The 21060-nt window shown below is 38.0% G+C and overlaps 1 protein-coding gene across 1 annotated transcript in view; it reads left to right on the top strand.

The window, feature by feature from the left end:
* Positions 1-2089: 2089 nt before the first annotated feature.
* The window catches only part of KIF11 (kinesin family member 11), a 34687-nt gene continuing 15716 nt past the window's right edge, over positions 2090-21060 (top strand). The window contains exons 1-16 of the mRNA XM_039336044.1: positions 2090-2361; positions 4641-4773; positions 6915-7012; positions 7088-7166; positions 7358-7543; positions 7625-7749; positions 10099-10186; positions 10738-10980; positions 11749-11844; positions 12027-12115; positions 13599-13686; positions 14400-14588; positions 17611-17818; positions 17985-18157; positions 19170-19292; positions 20360-20518. Of these exons, the coding sequence (XP_039191978.1) occupies positions 2294-2361; positions 4641-4773; positions 6915-7012; positions 7088-7166; positions 7358-7543; positions 7625-7749; positions 10099-10186; positions 10738-10980; positions 11749-11844; positions 12027-12115; positions 13599-13686; positions 14400-14588; positions 17611-17818; positions 17985-18157; positions 19170-19292; positions 20360-20518 (2145 nt within the window). The 5' untranslated portion in view covers positions 2090-2293. The remainder of the gene's footprint in view (positions 2362-4640; positions 4774-6914; positions 7013-7087; positions 7167-7357; positions 7544-7624; positions 7750-10098; positions 10187-10737; positions 10981-11748; positions 11845-12026; positions 12116-13598; positions 13687-14399; positions 14589-17610; positions 17819-17984; positions 18158-19169; positions 19293-20359; positions 20519-21060) is intronic.

Below are 21060 nucleotides of genomic sequence, written 5' to 3'. Positions count from 1 at the left end.
AATGTATTTTGTACATAATCAAGCATCTATTTTTCACAAAACAATTCAAAAGATTGAAGGTGAACACATTTCAGCTACAGAAGTAAGTCTTATTTTGAATGACATTATCCTTCAATATAAAACTCGATTTGAAGGAACATTTCTTCCTTTAGTTATAAAAAGAAAATTGTCAGACTTAGAGGAATCAAATCCAGGCATAATGGAAAAGTTTATCAAAGAACTGCAGAATTTTTACCAAACATGTTTTCAATATATCGAAAATGGTCTGAAACAAACATCACAGGAAATAACAGTTTCAATTGTGTTTTTTGACTTCATCGCAAGTATATTGGATAGATATTGAATCTTGTGTTGAGTTTGTATCTAAAGAAATGCCAGACATTAAAATAGACGACAATTGTCTCTTTGAAGAAATTAGAAGCCTGAATGTATTTTTAAGTTCTGAAAAATTGATACAATGGGAAAATAAACACATTGAAATTGATAAAAGATGGATGGAATATTCAGCCATTTCAAAAATGAACATATTCCATGTGAAAATTTATTTATTCTTGTTCAATTTACGTTGTGCTTCCCTGGAACTAATGCAGCAGTTGAAAGGGTTTTTTCAATTACTAATGATTTTTGGAAAAGTGAGAAATCGATATTGAATGTTGATACTCTAGCTGTAGCACTTGCCGTAAAATTCAGTATGAAGGATATTTCTTGTTCAGATATTTCCAGTATATTGTTAAAAGATGATACATTGACAAAAATATTCAATTGAACAGTACTCATTTAAATAATAATTTATAGGCATGTAAGCATAATTACAATATAAAATGTTATTGTTACAAATGTTTTTATTATGCATTTATCATATTATAGTGTATTCTGTATTATTGTTGCAACGAATAAAATGTTTCTTTTATTTACGATATTTTTTTCTTCAATTTATTTGTGTCCTCCTTTTCATTGTAAAAACGTTGGTCACCTTACAAATATCCACCTCCACAATTTCTAGTAAGCCAATTCAGCCCACAGTTGAGAAACTCTGCATTTCTAGCTCTCTCCTTTCCTAGCTATTTCTGCATACCAAGGAAATTGGGCACAGGAGAGGCATGAGAAGGCTTTGCTATTAGAGTACATTATATGAGAACCAGTTTGATAGTCTTTTAAAATTTTTCTTGTCTCATTGGCCGCCTTGGATGACTAATGATACAGGTAACTAAAACTACAATTCCCAGGATGCTTGTGTTCTGTCCTCATCAAGCCGACTATGTTTATTATCCATAACGAACTCTGGGTAGCCTTACAGATTGTTGAATTGTAGAATTGTCTATTTCCCGATCTCCTAATTTAAAATCCATTCACTATTACAGTATCTGCATTTCGAAAGGGAAAGACTCCCTCAAGTCAGGCCCAACTCTAAGTGACTTTTGTTTTTCAAACTTAACAACTTTAAGATATATGGACTTAAACTCTCAGAATTCCTCAACCAGCATCTTGAAGTCCACACCTATTAAAATTGCCAAGTTCGAAAAACCCTGGGCTGAACGATCCGCTTATAAAAACCCGATAGGTACGTTGGCAGAAGATTGCGACTGATTGTTAAAACCTAAGCGTCATGGCTATCAGCCCTGGGAATTACATCTCAGATATTTGGATGGAAGTACACAAATAGGAGTCCAGTATGCAAAGCTATTCTAAGCAACTGCGGAATGAAATTTATTCCAAGCTGCATTTTTAACTGCGGCACATTTTCAAATGCTGTAAGTAAGGCCTGAGTTAGAAAGATTCCCCCGCCCTTTTCTGCTTTTTATTCCGCGAACGAGGAAGACGAAAAGAGTATCCCAATCCCATTAGAATCCTCAGACACCTGTACAACCTGTTTATTATAGGTTTATGTACACTTAAACTTTTTTTGTCGCCTAGTGATGATGTCATAAACAGCGTAGGCGTTCACGCGTATTAAAAAAGTCCCATGGACCTCTGCGAATCTCGTAACCTCACGCTGATTGGCTGGCACGCAGCGCGAGCTATTCAAAGTGGTCGGCTTCACTTTGGGCGCGCTTCTCTCTCGTGAAGTTGGCTGAGGGGGGGGGGGGAAGAGTAGCTCAAGCGGTTTCCGCTGAAAGGGCGGCTACGCTTCTTTCTCTCTCGAAGTTTCCGGATCGGCAAGGCTCCGGGATCCCCTTCGGGAAGACGGATGATTCAGAGCTGCCCTGCGCGCTGTGGGTGAAGCGCCGGCTCTCTTCCCAGCTTGGTTCTGTCCTAGGTCTTTGCTTTCTTAACTTACCCCGGCGGACCGACGATGAGTTCTATCGTCAACGCGAAGAAAGAGGACAAAGGCAAGAACATCCAGGTGGTGGTGAGATGCAGGTCAGTCCTTACGGGTCGTCGCTTCCGTGGGCAGGGATTGTCACTTAACGCGGGGGAGCATCACTCTTGCTCTGATGGTGCTTTCTCCAAAGTCTCACTCAGTTTTGATCAGGATTAACCTCCAGGCTTATAGTCGCGGACATTTGCTTTACTTGGTCTGGATTCAGATTGGATCACGTTTAGAACAAGCATCTCGTCATTGAAAGACTTGAGTCAGGATGGAGTTGGTCCTGTTAATTTGGGCTGTAAAGATGAGCCAATCTGGATCTAGCCCTCCCTCCACTCATCATAACAATCAAAATGCTGATTGTTTGAAGGACGTTGCAGTCTTGAGTAGGAATAAAGTCCCATTAGTTACCATGTATTCTGAACAATAGTTCTCGGTAGAGTATTCATTTGTCTTCAGAAGTATCTTCCATTGGAAACAATAAGGTTTATTCATCATTAAATATGTCCCTAAGCTTCACTGAAGGGGAAGCAAAGCCCTATTATCATGCATCATATAGAGTATGTATTCAGAGTACCTTCCATTGGAAACAATAGGACTCAATTCATCATTAACTGTCCTCTTAACCTTCCTAAGGGTGATCTTTTTTTAGTTTTTTATTAGAGTTATAAAGGGAGCAGAATTGGTCTGGAGACAGCATCTTCAACTTGACAAAAGATTATTGAGCAGACATTGTCCTGCTATGTATTTTCATATGGACTGAGGTTATTTCATGTACATGTCTTTATTTGGATGCATTTGAATTAGGACCAATGACAGACTTCTTTTCATCCTCATTCTCAATAAGGATGTAAAAAGTTAAGATAATAGTTGTTGAAGACTGTAATTAAAAAAGCAGAGTAGTATTTAGGCTTTTTTAAAAAAACCATTTATATGGTATATGCTTGAGCTGGAAGTTTAATAATGATTATATTATTGACTACATTATGGGATGGGCAAACAATAATCAAATTTAGATGGCTGCCAATCTGTTATTCTCTATTCTCTACTGAGCAGGATAAACAGTATAAAATATAAAAATCAGTAATATAGGTAAAGATCTATTTTAAGAATCTCAAATCATATCCTTAGGCTAAAACATAAGCCTAATTAATTTGCTGCATGAGGACACTGGCATGAGGCTAAAGCTTGAATCTGAAGAGAATTTATGTGGAGTTATGCAATATGAAGTCTAAGATCTTTGTTGTGATGTGATTTTTGGTGCTATTGTCTTAGCTGCTTTGAATGGTACATATATTTTGAATGAACAGATTTTTGTTATTAACTGAATCTTTTTGATGAACCAGCTAAAGAAACTATTTTTATGCTATGATTGACAATGAAGTACAAAAAAGTGTGGTATGTTCTGTGGACAGAATTGAAATAATTACAGCTATGTTTTTTCTTTTAAATAACCTTTTGAAGGTTATTAATGTCATAATAACATCCAGAATGGCCAGATGTTAATTTTCTAGCTCAGACAATGAAGATAGTTGCCATCTATACATTGATCTTAATTTCAAATGGCTCATATGTAAGTATTTTCAAAATACAAAAATCTGTATTTCAACTCCATTACTTTGCATCATGGAAATCCTAAGTGTTTTTTAATGCTGTTGTTTGATAACAGTTTTGGGTGGGTTTTAGCTTTAAAAATATTTAATGGGATCCACCCCTTGAACAACATTATTGTGTCTTTACAGCATCAAAAGTAATAAAAAATGTAACTGTAATTCTTCAGCATACAGAAAGTTATATGCTTTTTCATGGTGGTTCCAGATAAATCTCATGTAACATTACTAGATCTGTTCATTCTAAATTTTGGGGCCAAGAATAATTATATTTGTAATGATTCAGTCATGTGATACTGTGTGATTTGATGGTTTCATGTGGATCCCATCTAAAAAAATAAGAGTGTCCCTGTCAATCTATGCCTTAGATGTGAAATTTCATACAGTGATGATTGGTTCCTTGATTGAAAAGTTCAGACTGAAGATTTTTGTGATTTGATGAAGTTTCAGATGGATTATGTATAAAACCTATTCTCAGGATCCACATAGCACTTTGTACAGGAACAGTATCAGACCAAATGAAGCCCAACGTGATGTAGTGGTTAAGGTATTATACTGTTCTGTTCCATCTTCAAGTAGGAAGCTAGATTCTAGGTTTGGAATCTTATGGTACTGCATGCATACCAACTAAAAAGCAAAGGAAACAGGCTTATAGGTTTTGTGCTGATTTGAAACTAGGCTTACACTTACTTCAAATAACGTATGGGAAACTGTTTTTAAAGGCCCTTCAATATATCTGAGCGCAAAGCTAATTCCTACGCTGTAGTGGAATGTGACCATGGAAGGAAAGAAGTTATTGTTCGCACTGGAGGAATGGCTGATAAAACTTCAAGGAAGACCTATACATTTGATATGGTAAGTCTTACTGCTTAGTAGGAATGTTTAGAGCCTTTCCTCCCCATTTTGGCAGTTTAGGAGCAACATCTTTACAATTTCCAGTGGCTAAGTTTGCACGACAAGCTAAGGAAAAAATGAGCCATAAATGCTACGGGATAATGAATAAAGATTTTGTTTCCATGTTCAAGCCCTGGCACCTTCGCTAATAAGGAGCAAGCAGTGACAATTTGGAAAGACATCCCTGAAAGCTTGAGGAATCATTAGGAGCATGCTAGTTTGATATTGAATATATTATCAAACTAGGGTTCATTGTTATGTTTATAGTCTCAAGCTCACAAATTCCTGCTACTACTTCGAGTAACTGGAGTGTCCTGGTTAGATTTTCCCTTTTTTAAAGGATTAAAAACAAACTGGACTCTTACTTGATGTGTCCTGATTTGTGCAGTATGTGAAAGGATGCACTTCAACTGAGCTTTCCCTTCATCTCGATTCTGACCCTTAATTGTGCATCTTATGTATACAGAAGATATAATAGGGAAGGTCTCTTTTAGAATAAATATCAAATGTGAGTTATAAAGAAAGATATTTATTAGAGAAACAAAAAAAATATACATGTTGATATAATTTCACATAAAACTTAATATGGTGATCTTTATCTTTAAACAGCATTTGGGATTTCAGTGCAAATGTAGAGTTAGTTGCAGAGGATGGACAGGAGCATCTTGGTAGTATCAGAAAGATGTATCGAAAGATGATATTGGAATCAGACTAGTAAAGAGAGGCCAACTTTTTTCAATTGTGAAATATATTCAGTATCTGACATCTAGTTAATCAGGAAATTATTGAAAGACTAGTCCATCTTCTTAATAATTCTGGACTTTTTACAGCATAACATAATTAAAAGTTAACTGTGCACATCTATTCAGAAAAAAGGGATGTTTAATTACTGAAGGTACGATTTTCCATCGTTAAGTAGATTTCTAATAGTACCTAAGAAACAAATCAGATAGAAATTAGTTGTTGCTTCCTTAGCATGGCTGCTACGTGTTCGTAGTTCAGAAGCAGACAGTGCTGTTTATAACCAATACAGATTTGTGTCTAAAACTGGACAGAAAGTTCACTTTATCAGTTCTTCTGAAGGACTAGCTCCTTTCATTACTCCTTTTGTTGCCTTCAGTTAATTGCCTGAATTTGTTTCCCTGTGTATGTCTCTGTTAAATAAGATGATTACAAGCAAATATTGGCTTGATTTTTTTTATAAATTATAAGTTCTGATAGTCTTTTGGCCTCTAGATTTAAATACCAGTTTTTTGGGGGTGGAAAGTGGGGAGGGGAGTAAATTTAAATCTCATATTTAGCAATAGCACTTAGACTTATATACTGTAATTCATAGTAGTTTTGAGAGCCGTGGTGGTGCAGTGGTTAGAATGCAGTACTGCAGGCTAATTCACTGCTCACCCCAGAAGTTTGATTCTGAGCAGCTCAAGGTTGACTCAGCCTTCCATCCTTCTGAGGTCAGTAAAATGAGTAGTGTATTTTCCGGCGTATAAGACGACTTTCTAAAGCATGCAAATCGGCTCCAAAGTCGGGGGTCGTCTTATACGCCGAGTTGTCTAATACGCCGGAAAATACGGTACCCAGATGGTTGGGGTCAATATGGTGACTCTGTAAAGTGCTTAGAGAAAGCTGTAAAGCACTATGAAGTGGTTTATAAATCCAAGTGCTATTACTATTTTACAGCCCTCTCTAAGCAATTTACAGAATCAGCATATTGCCCCCAACAATCTACAAAAAGAAACCTTAAACTAGAGGTTAGTGTGTAAGGTTACTCACTCATTTTATAAACTACAATTTGTAAAATATTGATCGGTTAATGCATTATACCAAACCAAACCAAGACAAGCCGCATTACAGCTTACACAGCATATGTTAAAATATAATTTTTGTGTCTGTGCAATATAACGATTGTGTCTGAACCGCTAAGGAAACTTCTGAAGTATATTTGTTTTGCAGATAATTACAAAATATAGTTTTAACTTGGTCTGTTAGAAGATTACTCTAATTCAGGTAGAAGATATGTGTGACTTCAGAGCATTTAACAAGTTCCTTTTTATATCTGGTCTCAGAGTAAGAACAGTTTCTTTTATTCAATAAAACAGGTTTTTGGAGCCCAGGCCAAACAGATTGATGTGTACCGGAGTGTTGTATGTCCAATTTTGGATGAAGTACTTATGGGCTATAACTGCACTGTCTTTGCGTGAGTATTGTGTTTATTTTTTGTTGTTCACCAAAATATGTTACTGAAGCTAATTTTCCAAATTCCTTTATACAGTTATGGTCAAACCGGTACAGGAAAGACCTTCACTATGGAAGGAGAGCGATCACCTAATGAAGAATATACATGGGAGGAGGTAAAAACATTTTAATGCCTTTCAAGTATGATGCTGACACATTCTTACGTCCTAACACCTATCTCCAGTCTATGCTTTCTTTGAAGTAAAAGAACATTTATTTCTTTTCATACTTATTTGCTAACATTCTAAGGCTGAATTCCTGGATTCTAAAATGAGTCGGTTAATACTGTGATATTATTTTTCTGTAGGATCCACTCGCAGGTGTAATTCCACGTACCTTGCATCAAATTTTTGAAAAACTTGCAGAGAATGGTACAGAATTTTCTGTGAAAGTGTCTTTGTTGGAAATCTACAATGAGGAGCTGTTTGATCTTTTGAGTCCATCTCCAGATGTTGGGGAAAGGTTGCAACTGTTTGATGACCCACGTAACAAGGTAAAAAAAGCAGATGTGTCTCCTTCAAGGTTATGAACTTCTGAATTAGCATATGTAACTTCAGCATTTTGTTTTTGACAGAGAGGTGTAATAATCAAGGGCTTAGAAGAAATAACTGTACATAACAAGGATGAAGTCTATCAAATCCTAGAAAGAGGAGCAGCAAAAAGAACCACAGCTGCTACTTACATGAACCAGTATTCCAGGTAAATAAATAAATATTTTAGAAGGACTCAACAGCAGGTTTTATATAAGCAGAAGTAAAGCAGAAAAACATAGTTGTTTTGCCATTCTCAGGCAATCATTTGCTTAGTGTAGTTCAAATATTGCAAGATACAAATTCAGTATTAATAATACAGAGCCTTTGGAACTATTTCAGCTGCAAATAATGTTTGGTGCATTACTGTGACCTTCTAAGATTCTGGATGCCCTTTAGGCAACCATCCCTGCCGATGTGCTGCTCTTTTGCTGAGCAGGGTCAATTCAACCTGAAGGACAACTTTTTCTAAACTTAATTTCTCTTTGGTCAAGTCTGATTGAAAAATGTAAAATGTTCAAATATTTTGAAATCTTGAGAATGTATTGGGGGAATAAAAACATTCAATTTTTGAAAAGATGGACATATTCATAATAGTTTCTAATGCAATCTATTGACTTTAACCTGACTATTTTATCAGCATAAAACTCATTGTTGGTACTTTAATTTAAAAAAGAAAATTACTAAATGAAATAAACAGATTTTTCTCACCATGTCTTGGTGGAGATTTCTGCTGTTTTTTCTTTTGGCATTTTGAGAATGCCAGACGAGAACAGGGCAATGAGCTGTCTGTTTCCAGATCTTAAACTGTGTATCTATGACAGTCTTCTCAGCAGAGATCTGAAAGATGCTAAAAAGGAGGAGCTTAATCAATTGGAACGCAGAATCAGGTTACTTATATCTGTATCTCTGATTCAAAGATGGTTAGAACGCAAGCGATAATTCACAAACAGCCAAATCCTTGTCCATTTTTCTGTTCAGATTTCAGAGAGATCTTAGACTTGGGAAACTTCCTATCCAGACCTCTGTATGTCATTGCATATATTCATGCAGTTCATGCCGCTATGAACTTTGTTATGATATGAAAAATAATTTGGGTGCTCACTTTTAAGGTTCCAATAAAGTACTTTCCAAATGTTTATCCTTCACAATTTATGTTGCTTTCTAGAGCCTTCACCAGTATTAAATCAACAAATAAAGGTAGCTTGTATAAAGTCAACAAATAAACTGAAATCCTTGTATCCAGCATGGAATGGAGTCTTTTGCAACCTATGTAAGGAGCTGTGCTATGAGATAATTAGTTTTTGCAATGGTGAGAAGAGAAATAAAGCAGGGACTCTGCCAAAGTTAATCAAAGAAAAACGAATGAAGTAACAATTTCTTCTGAACTATTTTTCTCAATAAATTTGTATTGGATTAGTCATGAGAATGCAGCCACCTGCACAAATTTAATGTAGTTCAATGAGTGTATGATGCTGGGGGATATCTATGCCCTCTATATTTTAGGTAATGGCAATAAAAAGCCTTCCTTATTTCTGGATCTAATTCTTCCTGAAAGTTTATACCTCTTTCTAGGCTTAAGGTCCCATTGAAATACATTTGAAATAACCAACTAATTAAGAGTAGCAGAAACATGAAAAGAGGGTGTTTCCAGCTGTTCTACAAAAAATAAGTAGATAATTCTTAGAAAACCGTACACAATTCTGCATTGAGGATTGGCAATATGTAGAATGTGACCATTTGCAGTGCTTGAAACTCTTATTTTTTTGTCCTAATAATAGGCTTGCAGAGAAACCAAAAAGCAAAACTGAGTTTGTTGGGATCAACAGCTTTTTAGCTGTCTTACTGATCAAGCATTTCCTGCCCTCTCTTCTACCAACTTATGAGATCCTGGTCTTGATTTTGCGCCACTTGTCTAAAATGTCCTATACTTATTACTAGCTCATAAATTGGAATTAGAAAGGAGTGGAAAACAAGCTTTGATCTGCCAATTATCTTCAAATGCTAATCAATTTGCTTCCAAATGGTGTGGGTGTCAGAGAGTTCATTAGCTTCGTTTGGGAAGGAAATCCTAGGCCAGGGGTCTGCAACCTTAACAACCTTTAAGACTTGTGGATTTCATCTCCCAGAATTCTTCAGCCAGCTAAGGTTGCAGACCCCTGGCCTAGGCTCATCAGCTAAGACTTTTTCTTTAACAAGTGAATGGACCCATTTTAATTGGCTCAGTGAAGCATTTTCTTGATTTAGCCGTATTTTATGAACATGCTTAACTTTTTACTTCAGTCAATTCATGGTCATATACTCTTTACTTTAGAGGGCTGAGAAAAGGCACAGAATGTCTTTTCTATTCTCAAAGTTGTTTTGGGATTTGTCTGACCCAAAAAAGTCATAGATCTAAAGTTGGTTTAGCATCCAACCAAACTGATTATTGCTTGTAATTGCTGTCCAACAGGTAAAAATCACATGGCAAAAGGTTATAATATTCACTAGAACATTTCTCTGTTGCTTCAATTTGTAGCCGATCCCATTCAGTGTTTTCCATCACATTGCACATGAAAGAAACAACATATGGAGAAGAGCTTGTGAAAATTGGAAAGCTAAACTTGGTGAGTTTCAACACATGGTATTGCTGCACCACATCAGATTATTCTCAATAATACAGAGATGGCAGAATACTACTGTTTGAAGGGAAGTTACATTGCAACAGCAAACAGACTGTCACAAAACCAAGAAATGGATTTGTTGTGATCTTAAAAATGCTAGTAGGTGTCCTGCCCTTTAGGACGACAGAGAGCAGATCTTTCCATTTGAATTCCATTGTTGGGGATTAGACATTTTAATCCCATATTCTGTATCATCTCAGATTTCTACCTACTAATGCAGGTACCTTTTCCCCTCACCCCAGGGTATAATTGAGGACTTCTTGGGTTTGTAATTTTCCAATTGTTGATTGCATATCATAGCATCCTAAACTATGGGCCACCTTATCTATGTTTGTTGGAAATTGTAAATGCAAATACCCTCAGATATAGTTGTGTTAATTTTCAGATGGTTAGAGATTAGCAGTAATTGTTGGTTACCAAGGTTGAATATAATTTGTTGACTTCTCCTTGTGACTACTACATACTGATTGTGACTTAGATAAGTTTATTTGTAGGTTGATCTGGCAGGGAGTGAGAATATAGGTCGTTCTGGAGCAGTTGACAAAAGAGCTCGTGAAGCTGGAAATATCAATCAATCACTGTTGACTCTGGGTAGAGTCATTACTGCCCTTGTTGAAAGAACTCCACATATTCCATATAGAGAATCAAAGCTTACCAGAATCCTACAGGACTCTCTCGGAGGACGCACAAAAACATGTATAATTGCAACTGTTTCTCCTGCATCAATCAATCTTGAGGTAAGGTTCTTTCAGATAGTGTGTTATGAGTGACATCAGTTGGACTTCCAGAATAAATTAGATTTAGAAGATTGTAAGATTTAATAAGCATTATGAGAAGACATAGATCTCTAGAGAACACTATAGAATTTGAACAGGTGGAAGGAGAAGAGAAGAGAACAATTAGCAGTAAGATGGGTAGATTCAATTACAGCATAGATGGGTGTACCATTGGAAGACCTGATGAGACAGATTGGGGACAGCTTATCTTGGAAAAAAATCTATCATTTGGCTTGCAAGGGTTATAACTGTCTTGATGGGCATAATATTAAAAAAGACTTAATAAAAGTTCTATTAACAGACTCCTGATCTATTCTGGTTTATAGTGTCATTAAATTTATTTGCTGCCCATCTCACTGTCGGGCAGTTCTAGGCAGCTTACAACAGTAGAAGGTAAGATTATAAAAAAATGTAATTAGTAAAACAATGAAGCAATAAAAATAAATGAGAATACAGCAATTCTGGTTTATATGCCATCTTTCAGAACAGAGTTTTCCCAAGGCAGCATATGAGTCGATAGAATGCTTTGTAAATCACAATAAATGCCATTTCTTTATAGAGAAGCCGATCAAGATATTTCTAGAGTGAAGCTCCTTGTATTTTTCAAAAATTCTTTTTTTTATGCAGAAGTGGTTACAAAAAGATGACTTGCTCATCATTTTTTACTTTTATTTTAAAAGTATCTAAATTTAAATTTATTTTAAATTTATTTTGTCTTTTGTATCACAGGAAACTCTGAGTACTCTAGAATATGCCCACAGGGCAAAGAATATCATGAATAAACCTGAAGTGAATCAGAAACTCACAAAACGGGCACTCATTAAGGTTCAGTACCCTTTCATTAAGTATAAATGCTTTCTAAATTTTCCCCGCTGTGTTGCAGTGTGAACGCATGATAGTAGATTGGATTTTTTTAACTGGCCAGGCCAAAAATATAATTTTATGAGATTATGGATTCCAGATGCTTCAGAAGATACATTCCAGCATTGTGCTGATATCTTTCACAGGAGTATACCGAAGAGATTGAACGCTTAAAACGAGATCTTACTGCAGTACGAGAGAAAAATGGCGTCTATATTTCTCTGGAAAATTTTGAGTGAGTACTTGGCTCTCCAGAAAGACTGACAGCTTAGGGCAAACATCACCTCATGATCAATTTTATAAAAAAAATAAGCACCATCTCTCTCCAGTCAGGCAGGATCATGTATTGTTATGTTTCCTGACAGAATGTAGGTAGAGTGTAATTTGTAGAATGTGATAGAGCGACAGGATGCAGCTCAAACATCACATATGAGAGGAATGTTATATGCCTCATACATCAGTAATGTTCCAAAGCAATCCTAGCTAGCATTTCTTATTGAAAAAGCTTGAATGATGCTAATCAGAGCAGGGCAAAAAAGGATTGGGTCGAGGGCCACTTTCAGAAGATTAGAGCAACATTACATTATGAGCAGATTTTTAAAATTAATTACTTCAGAAACAGACTTCTGTGGTGTGTTGGCTATTGAGAAATGAGATTCTAACGCTTTGGAGGAAAACCCTGAAGTATATTAAAATACAGCATTTTTTTTTTTGAAAGAGGGAAATCCCCAGTCATAGGTCATTGTGAATTAAGATACTTGGTGGCTATAGAATACTGAATATTATTTGGAAAAGAAAGGAATCTGAGGGGTTAAAATGTAATGGAATTCCCCAGAGCATAGCTCTATAGCAGTGATGGCGAACATTTTAGAGAGTGAGTGCCCAAACTGCAACCCAAAACCCACTTACGCATTGTTGGGTGCTGGGTTGGTGTGGCCCATTGGGTAGGCGTGGCTGCGGTGATAACGGCAGACTGGGTGGGACTAAAAAGTTCAATCAAACTTCCAACTTTGCAAGATCTTTTTTTTTCCCGCAAGAAGTTGAAATTGATTGATTGAACCTTTTTTTTTTTTTTTTGTACCCGGCGGCGGAGGCCTAAAGCGAAAAGGTTTTATAAAACCCAGCTGAAGGCCTAGGACTGGGGCGATCAGTCAACTTATTCCTCCATTTCTATCCTTTGTTAGAAAGTTGAACGTAACTGGAACAAAGGATAGAAATGAAGGAATAAGTTGTCTGATAAGTCTCTTGGTTCAAAGCATCTTCAAGAAAGATATAACTAATATACTACAAAATTTATCAATTATACTGAATAGAAAATTCTCCTTTATGGAAGTCCTAGTATACCTAACAACAGAACACAACTCCTAGCTCAATTGTTAAATAAGTTATAGGATCATTTACACTTCAGTACATAATCTCATTGACTATAGTGTAAATGGTCAATTCTATTTATTGTGAACTGCTTTTAGATTTTTAATAAGCAGTACCTAATGTTTTAAATAAATAGCAATAAGATAAATGTATAGTTCAGGCAGAAATGACTATCAATAGTTAACAATATGAGAAATTTCAAGCATGATGCTTGAAAAACAAGAGAACAATTTAGTGATCAGAAATGAACAGCTATATTTCTCCTATTTGCTCTTAAAGTTATCTTATTGCTTAGCCCGAAATTAATAAGACTACATCAATGTTAACATTAGTTGACTTTTTTTTAGTGCTCTTAATGGGAAAATGACAATTCAGGAAGAGCAAATTGCAGACTACATTGAGAAAATCACAGCCATGGAGGAAGAATTGAAAAAAGTAAGTGAACCCAGTACATTTTCCTTATCTTTTGGGATGATTCTCCGATGGTTAGGAAGCTCTAGCATGCTCATCTTTTCACAAAAATCTGTAGTGGTTTTTCTTTCACAAGAGCCAATAATTTAGCCATCGTTTCCAGTTCTGTCACCTTACTAAATGTTCTTCGATAGTAGGTATCATAGGATCTTTCCAGTGCTGAGCATACAGTCACTGTTATATATAGAAATAAAATGCCATGTAATTTTTTTCCAGCACTTTATCCATTAAGGCCTAACATTAACTCTCTGGTCTGAACTGTATATTAATTTTCAAGATTATTTGAATTAAATTATTAATTTCAGTCCAATATTACTTAGCTTTTTTTGTAGGCCCGTTAGTTTGAAAGTCATTACCAAGTAGAAACGATACAATTATAGAAATATGAAATAGGGAGTGGAAATCAAGCTGGAACTTTTCTTCGATCAGCTGTAATACCTAAAAAAACATGTCAGCATGCGTGCACACACCCACATATGTACATACGTATGTATGTATGTATTGTATACATGAAGGAGCTCCTGAATGAGCCATGTGAGTTTTCGTCAATTTTTGCTACGCAAACAGCAAAAAGGAAGAGCTAGAATCACACAAAAGCCCTTAAAGGTCATATTTGGACTGCAGATGACTTATCCTTACCCTCATTATCTTTATGAGTATATGTTGTCTTGATGCAGATTGCCGAGTTATTTACTGTTCAAAAAAATGAAATGGAAAAGTGCCAGGCAAACCTACAAGCCAGGGAAATGGAACTGGAAGTTACCCAGAAACACCTGGAAATCACCAAGGTTCTTCTTGCTGAAGAAGAATATGTGGCCTCGGCTTTAGAGAACTCAGAAGAAAAACTTCATGGCACTGCTACCAAGGTCAGACAATATGACATACTAGTATTGTTTTTAAAAATAGATTGCTTGCTAGATTAAGACAATTGTATTTTAAATGGTCAAAGATAGACCATTTCAGACCTTCAGTAGCTCTTACAGTTCTGAAGGAATATTGGACTTAGTGTCATTCTTGATGAAGCCAGAATGTCTTTGCCAATGGGAGGTTATGTGCATTTTGTGGATGCATTTTCAGTTAATAGTCTAAAACGGGTCCCCAACCTGTGAGCCTTGGCCACCGGGCCACATGAAGGGATGGCCACTCACCCCCACATACTCACTGTAGCACCGCCCTGAGCATCCCGTTGGTGCTAGCACCACCCCGAGCATCCTACTGGTGTTAGTGCTGCCCCACCCGCAAGCATCCCACTGGTGCTAGTGCCACTCCGAGCATCCCATCAACGCTGTCCCATTTGCAGCGCACATGCCCGCCAGCTCCGTTTGCATGTGCGCATACGCTCACGTGTGGCCGTTTGCATGTGCACATGCGCTCATGAGAGGTCCGTTTGTGCACACACATAGCGGTGCCTGCCTCCTTTCTGGGCCGCCAAATCAAAAAGGTTGGAGACCTCTGGTATAAAACAAGGGTCCCCAACTCCGGTCCGCAGTCCAGTACTGGGCCGCGGGCCGTTGGGAACCAGGCTGCATAAGCAACGGGCAAATGTGCGAAGCTTGATTTGCACAAATGGCAGGAACGTGAAACCCAGCTATTGCTAATGGTTCACGGAGCAAGAAAGGTTGGGGACTGATGGTCTAATAAAACTTTGACGCCAAAAGAGGCAAAATTTGGAAAGAACATTTCTCAGTGGATTCTGCATGAAAACCATTGAGAAGTATAGTCTTTTTTTATTGCTACCTGTTTGGTCAAGGAACACGTTTCTGTGTAAGTAATTAAACCTTTAGTTCATGTTGTGGTCCTTCATAAACTGTGTTCCCAGTTTTCGTGGCAACAGTTGATTTTTAACTATACCAGGGGTCTGGAACCTTGGCTCTCTAATTACTTGTGGACTTCAATACCCAGAATTCCTGAACCAGCCATGTTGATTCAGGAATTTTGGGAGTTGAAGTCCACAAGTCATAAAAGAGCCAAGGTTGCCTACCCCTGAACTATACCATTAATACCATAGCGCAGTGGTGGCGAACCTATGGCACGCGTGCCAGAGGAGGCACTCGGAGCCCTCTCTGTGGGCACATGTGCTGTTGCCCCAGCCTCGCCTCCCCCCACAACCCCCTCCTCACTAGCAGCCTCCCTGGAGGAGAGTTGCCCCCCCCAGCATGGCCCATACGGAGTAGCGCAGCCAAGGACATGGCAGCCAGGCAGCATAGACAAGACTCTGCCCTCACATCACATCCTACGCAGTTGATGCTGCGGGGCGCAGACATTGGGTATGGCCACCATGGCACTGCTGGGCTGCTTGGGTGATCTGTGGTGGGCCCTGGAGGCGGTGAGTGGCCTTGCGGGCAGGCGGAGCAGGGGACAGGGTGGGGGCAGGGCGTGGGAAAGGGGCGGGGCTAGTTTTGGGGCACTCAGTCTCTAAAAGGTTCACCATCACTGCCATAGTGTCTTTTATCCTGAAATACAATATCAAAGCAATATTCACACATCAAACTATTACAGAGATATTAATGTTGCATTGTTGGGCTCAGTAATAGCCAGCAAAAGTATATTTTCTGATCAAACGAGCCGAAAAGATATTAGTAGGCATTAGAGATGGTTGGAGTTGAGTGACTAATAATTTTAAATGAAAATAATAATAGAAGAGAAGGAACTAGAGAAAATAATAGCATATAAAGCCCTGCAAATAGAAATAGGATGACTATGACCAAAAAAAGCAAAGGTAGTCCCAATAGTAATGTGCATCTTGGGGGCATTCCCAAAATAATTAGCAACAGTTGAACGCCATTGGCATTGACAAATTCCCCATCAGTCAATTGCAAAAGGCAGCTTTACTATAAATAGCTTTCATCCTGCAACGATACCTCTAATACAAGGATGTCAAACTGCCAGGCCGGATGCATCATAGCAAAACCGCACCTACCCCATTGCTGACAAAAAAGTCACGATACATCGCGACATGTCACATGAGGTTGCGAGTTTGACACCTCTGCTCTAACACCATAAAACATCAACATATTCCTATCCCAAATCCTTGGGAAGAACTCAATAGATGGATAAAAATGCCAAATCCAGTCTGAACATCTGGCTGACTATGTGACAAACCACATTTTCCATCGTTTCCCTAATTTTAATTCCAAATCTTGTTTTGTCTCACTTTGTCAGCATTTTGAGTGTAACTTAGTGATAACAAAGCTACTCATTTTTCATTTTGGGAATAAAATCCATTCATAAATCTAGATTATTGCTTATTAATAAATGTATAAGTCTAAGTAATTGAGAAGCATGCAAAACTTTCAGTATGATTGCTTAACTGATTTCATTTTCAACCATACATAATTAATACTGTTGTTATCTTCTCTTTTAGGGTAGCAATCTCTCCAAAGCCAGATAGTCTTAAGTAATTAAATACTGTATTTATTTATTTATTTATTATCTAAAAATAACTATTTTTAGAACAAAAAAACCCCTACTGTATAGGATCTATTCCATACAGCTTTTTCTCCAGGAATCCTTTTCACTATGTAGTTTACATAATGGCTTTGGGCTGGAGGTAGAAAAGCTCAACTGAGCAACCTTCTAAGATTTCTATTAACTCTGGACCCTCAATTGGGTGGCCGGTTAGAATATGGATTCTATATTCACTTGTGATAAGTTGTTTAGCTTATTTGGATCCATATACTTTATGAGCAAACACTGAGGTCAATAATACTTTACCTCTTTAATTCTGCACAGCAGTAAAGCATAAACAGAGATTTAATAAGGTAGTTATGTAACTCCCTCTCTTAGTCTACACTTGGAAATGTAATGGAAAATATTTTGTGCGCGTATGTGTGTGCGTGTGTGAGAGAGGTGATATTTGAAGACTATCAATCTTTTTTTCTGCCTTAGCTGCTTACTACAGTTAAAGAAACTACCAATGATGTGTCCGGTTTGCATGCAAAATTAGATCGGAAGAAAGCAGTTGAGCAGCATAATGTGGAAGCTCAAAAGACATTTATGGACCACATGAATATACTCTTTGACAAAATCCAGAACTCTGTGAAAAAGAACTATCAGAATCAGCAGGAGATGCTAGACTCTTACACCTCCTCAGTTAGTAAGTGTTTCTATTCAACTTTACATGGCAATAAAGTTAACACACACCTGACATGCCAAAACCTTGATTCAGACTTGTTTGAGAAATCAAAACCATTACAAAATCACTGTTGCCCTCTAGTAAGAAGGGCACTGGGTTAAATTGTTATAACTCATCTTTTTCTTAGATGATCTTCTGTCCACCAGTTTTTCAGCATTTGGAGTTACCGCAACAGCTATAGATGCAGCTTTCACTTCGGTAAAGGAAATGGTTTCTACTGAAGTATCAATAGCTGCTGAAAAAATGCTGAATCAGGACACACTGACCTCCAAAAATAAAAATGACCTGCAGAAAATGATTGTAAGTACAAGTGACATAAAGTAGAATAATGTTTCGGTTATTTGCTGTTAAAGTATAAGCCTGACACAAAAGAAGGAGCCTATTACTCAGAGTTGGAGGTTCCATGTGGTTTTCAAATGAGGCAACAGGTAGACATTATGACTACAGTAAGACAGATTTTAGTACAGCCTTTCTTTATCCCGTGTCAAGAACATAAAAACTAGGAAATTTGATGATTAGATACTTGGGGCAAGTTCCTACCGTGTTTCCCCAAAAGTAAGCCCTAGCTTGATTTTTGGGGGTGGGCCTAATATAAGCCCTACCCCCAAAATAAACCGTAGTTTTGGGGCAAAGGGCACGCCTAAAAATCAAACGGGGTGGTGGAGCTGCCCTACATGCCCCGCACCTACTTATCAGGCCTCCAATGAATCAACACCTGTCTCTCCTTGCTGGCCCATTTCTTCTGTGGCGTCCCCCAGCCTGAATTTCACAGTCAGAGATCTTCCAGAAAGGCCTCTGACTGCAAAATGCAGTCCGGAGCTCAGCTGCAGAATGAAGCTTCTCCTTTGGCCACAGAAGAAGTGGGCTGCTAATGCCGCTACCGTGAGGTGAGTGGAAAAGATGCCCCCGAAAATAAGACCTTGTGCATCTTTTGGAGGCAAAAAACAAAAACAAACCGGGCCTTTTTTCAGGGAAACAGTATGTTATAGCAGAATGCAAATAAGGATGCTGCTGGAACGCAGTGCTACAGAAGGAACAGAAAATTGTGTATTTGACATATTCATGAGTATTTCTGCCTATTGTCTTTCACTGGAGATTTATTAGATGCCATGTCAGCTCTTGGGAAAGCATCTTGCATTGGAGGAAGCTTGGCACCAAATTGATCTTATTGATTCCTAACGTGTGAGAAATAATTTGGTTAATTTGGAGGAGTTCTAATGTCTTTAGTCTTTCCGCAATTCTGTTTTCTGATTGGGTCTCAATGTTTTCTTCGTTGGAAGCAATGAGTTCACTACCTTGTCTGCTCTTCTAGGAGGAACATGCGTCTGGACTGGACAAGGCATTAAGTAGCCTAACTCCTGTGGTACAACTTGTGCTGAGTATAAACTCTCAGCTGCAGGAACACTTCAAGAAAAATTCATCCTTGGCAGATATGGTAAAAAGCCTACCTTGAAGTACTATAATTGTTGAATGCTAGCATAAGGATTAGGAACCTTTAGTCCAGTGCTTCTCAACCTTGGAAACTTTAAGACGTGTGGACTTCAAACTTTAAGACGTGTGGGAAATTCTGGGAGTTGAAGCTCACACATCTTAAAGTTCCTAAAGTTGAAAAAAAAACCCACTGCTTTAGCCTTTCAACCTAATCCAATCCATGAGAACAAATGCCAAGATGCCAGAGCTTTCATTAGGGCTCTTCCTCCCCCTTGCAAGGTACACCACTTCATTTATAGTCCAGTTTCATGTTTTGCCCCCTTGGGGAAAGCACTGAACAGTCACAGTTGTCAAGAGCAATGGAGCTTAGAGGTAGTTAAGATGGAGTTCCCTCAGTCATACTTGTGCTTGTATTTGGAGAAACCACCAGGTCATTGACGATGGTATAAATAGAACTTCCATTTGCTGATAGGAAAAGCCAAGGAACATTGCCTATTTTCTCCTGCAGGCAGAACGTTTTCTCCTGCATGAACACTTTATAAACAGGCATTGCTTTTGAAATGGGCTAAAAGTCTGTCAATCCCCTGCACTATCTACCTATTGAGCATCTGGAAGTTGGATCCTCTTTCCCACCCCATCTCTGGGACAGCTTTTGTCAATCTCAAGCCCTCCAGCTGGAGTGAACTAGAAGTCCCCTCCTGATATTTCTAGATCATCTGGATAATTCCAGATTGAAGGAGACTGAAATGTTTCAGATCTGTTCATGGGTATTTGGCAGGAGGACAAGTGATAAAACCTTATTGCGAAATCACAACACAAACCCTGGAGTCTATTATGGTGTTGCCATGCATGTTTTGACATGTTTTCATCATCATGAATAGAGCATGGCAATTTCTATTTGTTTAGATGGGACCATAGGTGACGCCTATGGTCTCACCTAAATGAATAGAACCTGCCATGTTTCTTTTTTTTAAAAAAAATTCAACACATCACACTAGTATTATTTAGAAAAAGCCAATAAATATTAATGTGCCTTTGAAAACTGATGTGATCTCTTTTTCTGATTGAAAGATTACAGGCTATAAAGAAGAACTGGCTACCTTCTTCCATGATCATTCTCTTGCTTTGAGTAAACTACACGAAGACAGTTCCCAAATGTTTTCTCAACTTCAGAATAATTATGAGAGTTTGCAAGAACAAGTCAAACTGACCAAGATGGCACAGAAAGCGGTATTTTTTCTGTTTCTAGCACAAAATTATCAAGCCAGTGTCCATAGGAGGTCCATAGTGTGCTAGAATAGAAGTAAGGTAGTTTTTGCTATGCTATTTAAGGAACCCTGCTAGGTTCTGCTGGCTCTGCCGGCCATTGTGCCTTTCTCTATCCTGATTATTATTGCATGTTATATATGGTCCAATGAGGCATTCTTAAAAGACAGGTAACTAGTTTTCTGGACTTCTGCTGCTGTTATGCAATTGCACTTGAAAATAATAGGACAGCAAGTTCCCTACCCTTGTCCCAGTGTCTCTTTGAAATTTTATATTTCTTTTTCCACTACCAATACGAAAATTTGCTTGCCTGCAGGGTTCTGGCAATGATTCCCAAAGTATACTGTATATAACAGGGGTCCCCAGCCTATGGGCCCACTACCGGGCTGCGGCAGTGGGCCCATAGCTTGGGGACCCCTGTTATATACTTTTTGTATTGTGGCCCACTACCGGGCTGCGGGCTCTTGGCCAGCGGGCTACTGAAATAGCTGGCTGCGCACTCCTTG

The sequence above is a fragment of the Crotalus tigris genome, unplaced genomic scaffold (assembly GCF_016545835.1).
Source record: "Crotalus tigris isolate CLP2741 ecotype Arizona unplaced genomic scaffold, ASM1654583v1 scf7180000017663.5292952, whole genome shotgun sequence".
Taxonomy (NCBI): Eukaryota; Metazoa; Chordata; class Lepidosauria; order Squamata; family Viperidae; genus Crotalus; species Crotalus tigris.
Note: the sequence above shows the minus strand (reverse complement) of the source record. Positions and strands in the feature narration are given on the sequence as shown.